The sequence below is a fragment of the Caretta caretta genome, chromosome 6, assembly GCF_965140235.1.
Source record: "Caretta caretta isolate rCarCar2 chromosome 6, rCarCar1.hap1, whole genome shotgun sequence".
NCBI lineage: Eukaryota > Metazoa > Chordata > Testudines > Cheloniidae > Caretta > Caretta caretta.
In genome coordinates this window covers 67,578,312-67,590,588 of record NC_134211.1, presented here as the reverse complement: position 1 = coordinate 67,590,588, position 12,277 = coordinate 67,578,312, and the positions used below count along the sequence as shown (strand labels likewise).

At 42.7% G+C, this 12,277-nt stretch overlaps 1 protein-coding gene across 4 annotated transcripts in view; it reads right to left on the bottom strand.

The window, feature by feature from the left end:
• Window positions 1–12,277, bottom strand: part of CDAN1 (codanin 1) — a 43,821-nt gene that overhangs the window by 21,647 nt on the left and 9,897 nt on the right. For 3 of the 4 annotated variants that reach the window (XM_048854899.2, XM_075129681.1, XM_075129682.1), the window contains exons 5-13: window positions 11,438–11,631; window positions 10,788–10,907; window positions 8,574–8,652; window positions 7,948–8,068; window positions 6,818–6,927; window positions 6,036–6,125; window positions 3,481–3,556; window positions 1,037–1,245; window positions 58–172 (exon numbers count right to left, since the gene is read on the bottom strand). In XM_048854899.2, coding sequence (XP_048710856.2) covers window positions 58–172; window positions 1,037–1,245; window positions 3,481–3,556; window positions 6,036–6,125; window positions 6,818–6,927; window positions 7,948–8,068; window positions 8,574–8,652; window positions 10,788–10,907; window positions 11,438–11,631 — 1,114 coding nt within the window. The remainder of the gene's footprint in view (window positions 1–57; window positions 173–1,036; window positions 1,246–3,480; window positions 3,557–6,035; window positions 6,126–6,817; window positions 6,928–7,947; window positions 8,069–8,573; window positions 8,653–10,787; window positions 10,908–11,437; window positions 11,632–12,277) is intronic. The other variant, XM_075129680.1, reaches the window with a different exon arrangement.

The window sequence follows — 12,277 nt, the reverse complement described above, 5'->3', positions numbered from 1 at the left end:
CTCTCAGACTGATCCGATGAACAAGTTCTTAGCAGATGTCTGGAACATATTACTTACCTGTTCATCCATATCTGCCTCCCCATCACTAGGTTCGTGCTCTACCAAAGTAAGGCCATCCAGCTCAAGTATCTTTAGACACAGGCTATCCATCAGGTGCTGGTTGAACTGGTAGCTTCAGCAAAAGATGAAAAATCAGACGGAAAATAGCAGTGGAATCTCAATTAACATTTAAGCCTTAATCACTGAAGTTGGGGACGGCTGATACAAAACATCAACTCATTTAAGGGAGGAGCTCCAAGAGCATTGTGTGGCCAAGAATAGCACTGTCTAACAGCCAGGCAGAGCCTGGGCAGACTCCATGCAAGTCTCGCCACACCAGCTCTGTCGGTGCACTAACCAACCTCAACATGGACTAACGACCTTTTCCAGTCTAATCTTGGGCCTCTCTGGAACAGAGACTTCCCTTATTCTCCAACAGCGTGCTGGTTCTAATGATGTGGCTAAACATTTACAGATGAGACTGAGGTCCCTAAACCCATTTTATTTGCAGTTTAAGGGAGATCTGAATCTATGCTGTGGAACATGAAAGGCTAACCACAGAGCAGCCTCACAGTCCACCGCAGGGCACTGACCACCACCACCCTGTAAGGAACAATTCATCTGTGCAGAGCTCCTGCTGTTGCATCACCTCGTGGTATTAGGAAACAATGACCCCCTCTGGCAAGACATTCTGTTTGATTCTGTAGTAAGCTAACTAGGAACTAGCCTGATGTAGCTCTTAGGAGAGGAAGATAGATTGGGCCAGTGGATACAAGAGCAACTTGGTAACTATGCCAGTCAGGAGTACTTAATGGACAGTGCAAATCGCAACCTTCTTCAGAGTTTGAAAACGTCCCCACTTGGGCTCTACTGTCCCGAAGAGCTGGAGTTCCAAGACCAGTTTCTGAGTTGACTCCCCAACTGCAGCACAAGCCAGTGGTATTAGCCAACCACCATCCAAACTTAGCCGAGGCATAAGCAGTGATACGCAGCTAACCTTCCTGCACTGAGAATGAAGTCCCTGAAGAACTGCTGGCACCCTGGGAAGGCAGGGGGCGGGCAGGGCCCTCTGATGCTCTGAGGAACGACAAATCTCTCCTGTAGCCTCTTCAGCCGGCTCAGGTTATCGGAACCCAGCATATTAAGGACATCCTGGTCTGGGGTATCTCCCCAACTTGTGCCACCACCAATAGGACCTTTACACATCTTCAGGAGGGGGAAAAAGGAGGGAGATGGGAAATTTATAAGATTTTCTTTTCTCTTGGATATCTTGCCCCACCCACTCTCTGCCCCATAAAAAGTCTTTTGATGGAGGAGTTTTCTATCCAATGCAAGGAACTGGATGTGGCTCCCTATAAAGCCTATGAATGCTATCTCCTTCAGCCAGTCAAGGGAGGGCAGAACACATGGAAAAGCATACAAGGCCAACATGCTACCCTCCCGGCCTAGTGGTCTCAGGAATGGAATCCAGATGCCACACATTAACACTAGGACCCTAGGCTGCTGGGTCAACCTGGCTTCCTATTACATAGAGAATATAAATACCATGGATAACTGTACAACCTGCATGAATCAGAGTTCAGTCGTCCATGGTTTAGTCCACCGCTCAGGGATCAGGACTATTTAAGACTGTGCTACTTCTCACTGTCATCTACCGCATGTTCCTGGACCAGATTCTGTGGGGCTCCTCGGTGTTTCACAGATTTTAAGTATTATTTGCAGTGGCTCATCCACACAGAGAGCTATGGCTCGGCACTCAAAGGAAGAGGTTTTCAAGCCCTCAGAACTAATCAGGTACCGAGGCATCTCAAGGATGCAACTTGAAATCCTGGCACCATGCAGAGAAGTAAACTCCTTAAAATACGATAGGGTGAGGTTAACATTTATTGTATCTCAATAATTCTAACTGAATGTGCTCAAGTTTACAAAGGAAAATCCTTTTACAACTGCTAACCCTGTAAACACACCCTGGGCTCCGAGAGTCAAGTCAGATTCGTTCCTGCTCGGATATCACAAATCGCACAGGTCCAGCAGGGCAAGTTCTGGTCAGTTACACCCATACCTCATTACAGACAAAACATTTTCAACTTAAGTCTTTAGTTACACCTATGAAACCCTACAGTGTTCAATAGGAATGCAAAGATGTAACTGAGGGAGAAATCTGGCTTTGCAATTGGAACTTAGTTAACACCTTTTTTGATGATCCCAGTCTCTTAGCTATGATGGTTCTGCAAGGCTAACAGAAGTAAAGATCAGTAAAACCGTATTTTGCTCACTAAAGTCAGCAGATGACAATTGTGGAGACACACAGGGAGCACATCTGCAGAATAAGATGAAGACATTTTTACAGTCTTTTCAGATTAGAAATACACTTAAAAGGTGGGATTTTCAAAGATGACTAAGAGAGTTATGTGCCCAATTTGCAAAATGGGCACCTAATTCCCTTAGTCTCCTTTGAAAATCCCAGCCTAAAGGGACATTGATTTCAAAATATGCATTGCAAGTAGTTTCAGGTACTACACCTGCCCAAGCCTCTGACAATTTTTTGTGGGTTTAGATTTTTTTTAAATCTCTCTCTCTATAGTGCTGTATGAAAGGAGACACACACACCCCACACCCCCCGCATACAAGGGAAACTGACCAACTATACAGGATCAGAAATGGAAATACTACACACAAAGCAAACAAGCAGAAAATTCTCTCTACTTTCTCTCACTGACAATGATCTCACACATTACTCGGAACAATAGTAGGCAAAAAAAAAAATAGATAGAACAACAATAATGCTTCAAACAGCATCGTGTCTCCTTCCAAGCATAAACAAACCAAAATCGGGGCCATCATATCCAGACCAGGATCCAGCAACAACAATTCATTCCACTGAGAAAAACAACGAACATAACCAGGCAAGTCTGAATCAGATACACATCAATGTCTAAACATTTTTTTTTTAATTTCCAAATGTGTGAATTTTTATTGCTGGTAAAATGTCCCAGGTGAACAGCTGTTGAGACCAAAGCCCTCTGTAGTCAAAGCTCAATATGCAGCCCTATTAGCGTGCCACAAACCTGACAAGAATCATCTCTAAAGTAGAAAAGATTAAGTAATCCAATCTCCATCATCCATTAATTCCCTGATATGTCTGTCCATTCTGGTATGGACACATGTTGATTGGGAACTGTACTGGGAACAAACTTATTTTACATAGCCCATTCAGAAGTCATTAGATAATGGTAGTTTTCTACCAATCTGTGCTGGATTTGAACTGATAAAATTATTCCTTTGAGATATCCATTTTCCCCACCCCCTCAAATAATTCCATTCACTCAGGAAAGGTTCAATTACAGCAAAAAGTATATGTACAAATGTATAAATACTAGGTTACATTTTGCTATAGCTTAGCAAAACTGCTCTGTTTATGGAAAATACAATGTTATTTACCTGGATAAGCTGTTTCTGAAAGAGCCTGGCAAAGTGGCTGTGATTATAGGCTGCTGTGAGGTGATTCATCATAGCCCTGGGAAACAAAACAAACCGCTAAAACCAAAAAGAGCCAGTCAAAACAGAGTCTATATACAGCTATAGCAGAAGCACAAGGTGATTTCTTTAAAAACCAATGCCTTCCAATGCCATATAAATAAGAACACAAGGAAAGAAGAAGTGGGACCGCTAAACACTGAGGATGGGGTGGAGATTAAAGATTATCTAGGCATGGCCCAACACTTATAGAAATATTTGCCTCAGTTTTTAATGAGGTTAATGAAGAGTTTAGGGGTAGTGGCAGGGTGACTAATGGCAACGAAGATATGAAGGCAGAAATGACCACATCCGAGGTGGTAGTTAAACGCAAACAATTTAATGGGACTAAACCAAGGGTCCCAGATAATCTCTATCCAAGAATATTACAAGAAGTGGCACATGAAATTGCAAACCCAATAGCAAGAATGTTTAATGAATCTGTAAACTCGAGGGTCGTACCCTATGACTGAAGAATTGCTAATATAGTTCCTATTTTTAAGAAAGAGAAAGAAGTGACCCAGGAAACTACAGGCCTCTTAGTTTGCCCTCAACTGTATGCAAGGTCTTGGAACAAATTCTAAAAGAGGAAGTAATTAAGGACATTGAGGTGAACAGTAATTGGGATAAAACACAATATGTTTTTACAAAAGGTGGATCGTGCCAGACCAACCTGATCTCCTTCTTTGAAAAGATAACTTTTTCAGACAAAGGAAATGCAGCAGATCTAATCTACTTGGATTTCAGTAAAGCATCTGATACAGTTCCAGATGGGAAATTATTAGTTAAATTGGAGATGATAGGGCTTAATATGAGAATTGAAAGGTGGATAAGGAACTGGTTAAAGGGGAGACTACAAAGTGTCATACTGAAAGGTGAACTGTGAGGCTGGAGGGATGTTACTAGTGGAGTTCCTCAGGGATCAGTCTTGGGACCAATCTTATTTAACAGTTCTATTACTGATGTTGGCACAAAAAAATGAGTGCACACTAATAAAATTTGCAGATGACACAAAGTTGGGAGGTATTGCCAATACGGAGGAGGATCAGAATATCATATCAGAAGATCTGGATGACCTTGTAAAATGGAGTAATAGAAATGGAATGAAATTTAATAGTGCAAAGTTGTGCATTTAGGGATTAACAACAAGAATTTTTGCTATAAGATGTGGACTTATCAGTTAGAAGCAACAGAGGAGGAGAAAGACCTGGGTGTATTAGTTGCTCACTGGATGACTATGACAATGTGATGTGGCCGTGAAAAAGGCTAATGCAGACCTAGGATGAATCAGGAGAGGTATTTCTAGTAGAGGCAGGGAAGTGTCAGTACCATTATACAAGGAACTTGCGAGACCTCATTGGAGTAGTGTGTGCAGTTCTGTTCTCCCATGTTTAAGAAAGAGGAATTCAAACTGGAAGAGGTACAGAAAAGGGCTACTAGGATGATCAGAGGAAAGGAAAACCTACCTTTTGAGAGAAGACTGTAGGCTTGTTTAGCCTAACAAAAAGGCAGCTGAGGGGAGATATGATTACTCTCTATAAATCCGTCAGCGGGATAAATACCAGGGAGGGAGAGGAGTTATTTAATTAAGTGCCAATGTGGACACAAGAACAATGAATATAAACTAGCCAACAACAAGTTTAGGCTCGAAATTAGGCAAAGATTTAATCCCCAATGGCTGGAGATGGGACACTAGATGGGGAGGGCTCTGAGTTATTACAGAGAATTCTTTCTCAAGTGTCTGGTTGGTGGGTCTGACCTACATGCTCAGGGTCTAACTGATGGCCATATTTGGGGTTGGGAAGGAATTTTCCCCCAGGTCAGATTGGCAGAGACCCTAGGCCTGGGGAGAGGGGGAGCGCAAGTTGCCTTCCTCTGCAGCATGGGGCAGGGGTCACTTGAAGGTGTAAACTAGTGTAAATGGTGAATTCTCTGTAACTTGAAGTCTTTAAGCCATGATTTGAGGACTTCAGTACCTCAGCAGAGGTTAGGGGTCTACTTCAGAAGTGGGTGGGTGAAGTCCTGTCGTCTGCCATGTGCAGGAGGTCAGTAAGACTAGATCGGGGTTCTCAAACCGGGGGTCAGGACCCCTCAGGGGGTTGCGAGGTTATTACATGTGGGATCACGAGCTGTCAGCTGTCAGCCTCCACCCCAAATCCTGCTTTGCACCCAGCATTTATAATGGTGTTAAATATATTAAATAGTGTTTTTAATTTGGGGGGGGGTCCCACACTCAGAGGCTTGCTATGTGAAAGGGGTAACCAGTACAAAAGTTTGAGAACTACTGGACTTGATCACAATGGTCCCTTCTGAACTTAAAGTCTGTGAGTCTATTCTGCTCCAAATCATGAGACTGTAATGCAACATCTTCTTTATAATTGGCCCTGTGCCCTCTGGGCATCTACTGGCTTCAGGGACAAAAATAAGTTTTTATCTGGATTTCCCATTAGCAAACCAGAGCTGCAGCACCAGTCTCCTACCTGATCCTGTTGCCCAAAACTCTTTCAAAGTCCCAGCCTGGTTTTTCACAGTTATCCTCCCACTCACGCAGCAATTCATAAAAGATGTCCCTATTGAACAAAAGATGCAAACATGTCAAGTCCTGGGCCTTCAGTCTCTGAACCAATAGCAACAGATTCCCAGCCAACAGTTCACAAGATACACCCTCATGGAATATACTCCAGACTGAATAAAAGTCACATCTCCAAAGCCCCATGTATCTTACCTTTTGCAGCAGTGACCAGCACCACTGAGCCTATTAGTTTCAATCTGCAGCCCACCACTGACAGGTGCTCTGCCTGAGCTCAGGCATTATAACCGAGACACCCATCCCATTATTAGACAGAGTAGGGGTCAGATAAGCAGATGAACCTGTGTGGTGGATCCCTCAATGAAGCAAAGAGAATAGGAACCATATGAAATTACTTCTACGTGAAAAAGAGAACAAGTCGACAGGAGGTGCTCCCCTACTCTCCCGCCACGAGACAGAAGGGAGTAGCTCCAAAGCCTGAGCTGAACCAGCACTGGACTGTGCTGTACTGGCACGTCAACAACTTCTACAGGATTTAGGCTTCCATTGTTTAAAGTCCTTATCCCTGTAAATACTAAAGTCCTGTGTTCTTAGAGCAGAACATGCCCAGGTCTATCCCCACTATACTGTATATAGGCAGTATAACTGGATGCTATGGCATCCAATTGTTCACATCCATGGATAGAACATAATCCCCCCCATACACACACACACAAACTGGAGGACATTTACCTTTGCTTCTTAAATATATGAAAAGCCCTGTCACTTGGAAAGTTAGAACGATTGTCCGTTTCTGGCTGGAAAGAAACGGACTGGACAGACGAAGGCAGCAGGAGGGACACCTATTGAACATATAACAGAGTCCATTAGTATAATGAAATTCTCTGATTTTGAACGTTATCTTAGGTATTACCACAGTCATGCTGTTCAGACACTAACAATTTCCGAACCACTAATGAGTAACTGCTGGTCAGCATTAGTGCAGAAAAGACACAGACAGTCACTCAGTAGGATGGTAAAGGGGCATCTCCTATCGCTTTTGAGGAACTTTCTGAGACCAGAACAGAACTAGCAGGCACATGCCCTGGAGAAAGAGTCCTGTGCAATCATTTAATGCATGTCAACTCAACACAGGAATTCTGAGAAGGTGAGAGTGACAGCTGGCGATTCCCATGTCATCATCTCTCCTCCCCTCCTCTGAAAGAAAGAATCCCTTAAAATCAGTAAAACAGCTTCATCACAGCTGCTACCTCTATCTATATGGCCCTCATCACATGAGCACTTTACAATCATCAGTTGATTTTATCCCCACAACACTGCTTTCAGGAAGGAAAGTACAACCCCATATTCTATTTTTTTTTTTTTTAAATAGATTGGGGACAGAGGCACAGAGTAGATTAAGTGTTTTGCCCAAAACAACACAGGAAATTTGTAGCTGAGCTGTGAAATGAACATAAGCCTCCGGAGTCACAGTCCAGTGCCATATCCACTATCTTCGTACCTCCAGACTCACCACAGGGAAAAGAGTAAGAGTGAAATCCTGGCCCCCCTGAATTCACTGGGAGTTTGGCCACAGACTTCAATGGAGTCAGGATTTCATCCTAACTGCAATACAAGTTAGTAAAAGGAATTCCCAGCTACAGCTCATTGGCCCTAGCAATGCACAGGCTCAATCTGGACAGGAAATGGTGGTTTTAACATAGTCTCCAAAGAAATTGAAAAATGAAGCCCCAGAGCAGGATGAACAGGATTTGATATTAATCATCAAACTGACTGTGGCAAGGGAGCGATAGGCAAGCATATTACTGGGAACCCCTTGGAATTTCATACATTCAACTTTCTAAGGACTATTCATTTTTTACCTTGGCTGTGCTGCTCTCATAAGCTTTCATAAGCCTCTCATGCAAGCCAGGGGAAAAGGATGCAATCCGCTCATTCTCAGCCAAAAGTTTCAGTGTCCCCTTCTCTAAATGAGAAATAATTCTGCAAAGAGACCACACACAGAACACAACATTGAGGGAGCAAATCTAAATAAAGTGTACACTTATTTTACAAAAATCACACAGGTTTAACCACTAGCCACCTGGAATCTGGATCCTACTGGCATCAACAGGACACACTGCAAATGCCATAGTCACACGGAGGTGACATGAAGGAAAAAGTCCACTGAGTTTTTCCTGTTCTGCTGGCATCTGAAGCAAAACATCAGTCCCACCAAATTCCAACTGCAGTTTGGATGTGTTACCTCATAACCCACCATTTCCCTGTGGGGACACTTACACTGAAACATAATGGTGTAGAGACCACCACAAAGAAAGGTCCTGGTTTTCTAATTCAACTGAGTCATTAACTCAGTGTGTGACATTGCGTAAATTACTCAACACCATGCCCCTAAAATGACCTCAATGAAATTCAGATGCACGCTCTCTCCCCCTCTCATACTCACACAACCCACCTATACCCAAAGAAAGAGAAAGGTTCAACTTACTCAAACTGACAATCCAAGACCTGCACAGCAAAGTAAACACAGTTGTGTACATTTCGAAAATGCTGCCGCTCCACTGCATCTGAAAACAAATAGCATTTAACAACAATTGGTGGAAAATTCAGAAGCTAAATAGAAAAATCTAAAGTAATTAACTGAGAGGGATGTAGGAATTACCAAACCCAGTCACATCATTGGTCCATCAGTGCCCATTACCTGACCTGTCACATGAAGGCAAAACACCCCCTTAAAAAGACCCCATTCTAACATAGTTGGCCAATTGTGCAATGTTGCATGAGAGGGAAGGTTTCTTCCTGATCTCTGTGGCAATTATCTGGAGCTTGCCCTGAAGCCTGATATTTGATTGCCACTATTGTGTGCAGATCTGGTCACCCCATCTCAAAAAAGATAATTGGAATTGGAAAAGATACAGAAAAAGGCAACAAAAATGATTAGGGCTCTGAAACAGCTTCCACATGAGAAAAGATTAATAAAACTGCAACCTTTCAGCTTGGAAAAGAGACAAACTAAGGGGGGATATGATAGAAGTCTATAAAATCATGACTGGTGTGGAGAAAGTAAATAAGCAAGTGTTATGTACTCCTTCTCATAACACAAGAATTAGGGGTCACCAAATGAAATTAATAGGCAGCAGGTTTAAAACAAACAAAAGGAAGTATTTCTTCATATAACACAGTCAACCTGTGGAATTCTTTGCCAGAAGATGTTGTGAAGGCCAAGACTATAGCAGGGTTCAAAAAAGAACTAGATAAGTTCATGGAGGATAGGTCCATCACTCGCTATTAGCCAGGATGGGCAGGGATGGTATCCCAAGCCTCTGTTTGCCAGAAGCTTGGAATGGGTGACAGGGTGGATCACTTGATAATTACCTGTTCTGTTCATTCCCTCTGAAGCACCTGGCATTAGCCACTGTTGGAAGACAGGATACTGGGCTAGATGGACCTTGGTCTGATCCAGTTTGGCCATTCTTATTTTAATCGGTATAACTACCAGTGTTCTTGTTTGACAAAATTATCCACCTTTCCTAGTTAGCAGTGGGCAATCACCTAGATCAGAGTTCATGTTAACTCCTTAAATCTCAGCCTTGGACAAGAGGCTGCTTTTCTCTTAAGGGTCAATCCTAGAAGTAATGGAATTTCCGCTGACGTCAATGGGAGTTAGACACGTACAGGGCTTGCAGAAGTGAGCCCTTACAAGACAGATGTGGACTCCTGGGACAGCATCAATGGGATTCTACCCATCCCCTCCTTGATGAAACAATCAATCGAAACTGATTTGGAACAGGATGAACACATTGGCAGCATTATGTCCACAGACTGCTAACTGTGCGCCAAAACGTCGAGAAAATACAACCAATTATTAGACTCCTCCAGCCAACGGCTGGGGTGCACTGTGCTACCGAAGTCAAGACCAACTGGGGTTCTTCGGATCTGTAGGTCACGGAACAATAACAGCAGCCAAAAATGGAGCGTTTTTCTAACAGACACCAGGAGCTATTCTCAGCTGGAAGTCACTCTTGTATACCTTATCCAGAAATCAAGCTACTGACTAGCTTAGTGTAAGGTCCAAATTTGCCATAAACCTGTGTACAACTCCCACTGATGGGAATTGCACATGTCTCCCTAGGCAGAATTAGACCTTAAACTTACAATGGGTTCAACAGTATTTCTGGGTTTGAAGGAACTGATGGGAGGAGGAAATCTGGTGAATCACTCTTCTCTCTGAAAATTCATTTTAGTGGGTAAATATGGAGTTCTTAGACAATAACAGTGAGTTACCATAACCTGGTTTTCAATAGCCTATTAGATTATAAAACACCTATTCATTCCAAATATCAAACTAATTTGGCGGCCTGGTCTATAGGCTTCAGGCTAAATACCCCCTTCACTCCATAGTGGAACATTCCCTGATATCAAAAGGAGGGTTATATAAGATCAAGGGTAGACACTCGTCTTTTTGTAGTAAACTAAGCTTTTAGGGTTCTTTATTTGTTCACTACCTGAATGCCATATTCTACACCACTCACTGAGACATGCTAATTCACTTCATGCAGGCCTCAGAAGTCTTCAGTGTAATGACTTTTGGTCACTAATTCCCTGAAGCTCGATTTGAACCCCGTGAATCAGAGACGATATGCTCTGTATCCCATTACCAGGCCTGGGAACAACCTAGTCTCCATTCAAGAGCATTGCTGACCTTTACATCCTTGATTGAATTCCATGTCATTCTCACCATCTTCCGAAGAAGTTGTTCCCTTGGATGTTAGCAGCTGCAGGACAAAGAAGAGCTCCAGGAAAATATTTGGAACCAGGTTTTCTGGAAGAGGAAGTGACATAAAATGGCTAAACACTCAGCATTAGTCTACGTTAATAAATCAAGATAACAAAGATAATCAAATCTCAAGCTTATAGTCTCAGCTGATCCATACAGGACTCAACAATGCTGATATGCAGCCATGCGCATTTGGGTAGGTGCATTATAGAAAGCGTTTTACCTCCATTCCCCCAAAAGTTAAACCATGGGTAACAGCTTAAAACATCTTATAAACCACTTCAACCTAATGAGCATTGTCAGGGAATAGTCCTGGCCACTAATATTCACTTTTCCAGTTGGGCCAATACAGTTTGAGTCTGCTGAGGGGTTCAGGGAATTGTGTAGGGCCCATCTCATTTTCTAGACTTCTGTCCAGTTAGGGGTGGATATACTCTTGAGTAGGAGGGAGGTCTCTGTTTATTTTTCCAGGCAGCACTCACTTGTATTATAAGTCATGGGTGCACTCTGGAAATAGTAAGTATTTAAAGAAGATATTCCACACCATAGTCATCTCACTACTCCCAGTTCTTTACCTGCTATACAAGATGAATAGAGCTGAGCCAGCTGTTCCAGCTGTTTCTTGCAGGAAACTTTACTGAGATCTGCAGAGGTCACTAGTTGACCATCAGTAGCGAGGCTTCCACTCCAACTGTAATTAGGCTTGGTAGGTGTACTGGGATCCAGAGACAGGCCTGCAGGAGAACATGTTTGGTGCAGCAACTTGCATCTGAAATTCAAAGTCAATGACTTACAGAGGAACTGAAGATGACACACACCACATTCAACACAAGTTTTCTTCTTTGGTGTATGGTTTTCTGGGATTCCTACAAGAATTGATCACAACATTTACAGAATCTAATGCAGCTTCTACACAGGAGATGGGTTAAATTACTTAATTCATCTATTTTCTGCCTAATGACAAAATAGTGTCTTGTGGTTAAGGCACAGAACTGGGTTCGAATTCTAAATCTGCCATGGCTCAGAGTGTGACCTCAGGTAAGTCACTCAACCTCTCTGTCCTATAGCTTTCCATTTCCTAAAAGGGGGTGATAGTTACCGCATTACACCTGTGCGCACCCTACTAGCTTTCAGCAGGTTTGCATAGGTAAAACAGAGCATCATCTGAAGACAATGGTATTACATAAGTATGCTTGAGGGTACAGTCTGACCCACAGAACTTTGCATTAATGCAATAAGGAGTAACTGAAATACAATAAATTCAGGACCAATATGATGCCAGAGTCGCTTTGCAGAGTAGAAGCACATCTTTAAGTGAAGAGTGAAGGCTGAATTTGAAAACTTGTTAGTCTGATACTACATTCATTTTCATCTCATCTGCTTTTAGGTCAATTTTTTTAATCAAACAACTATTA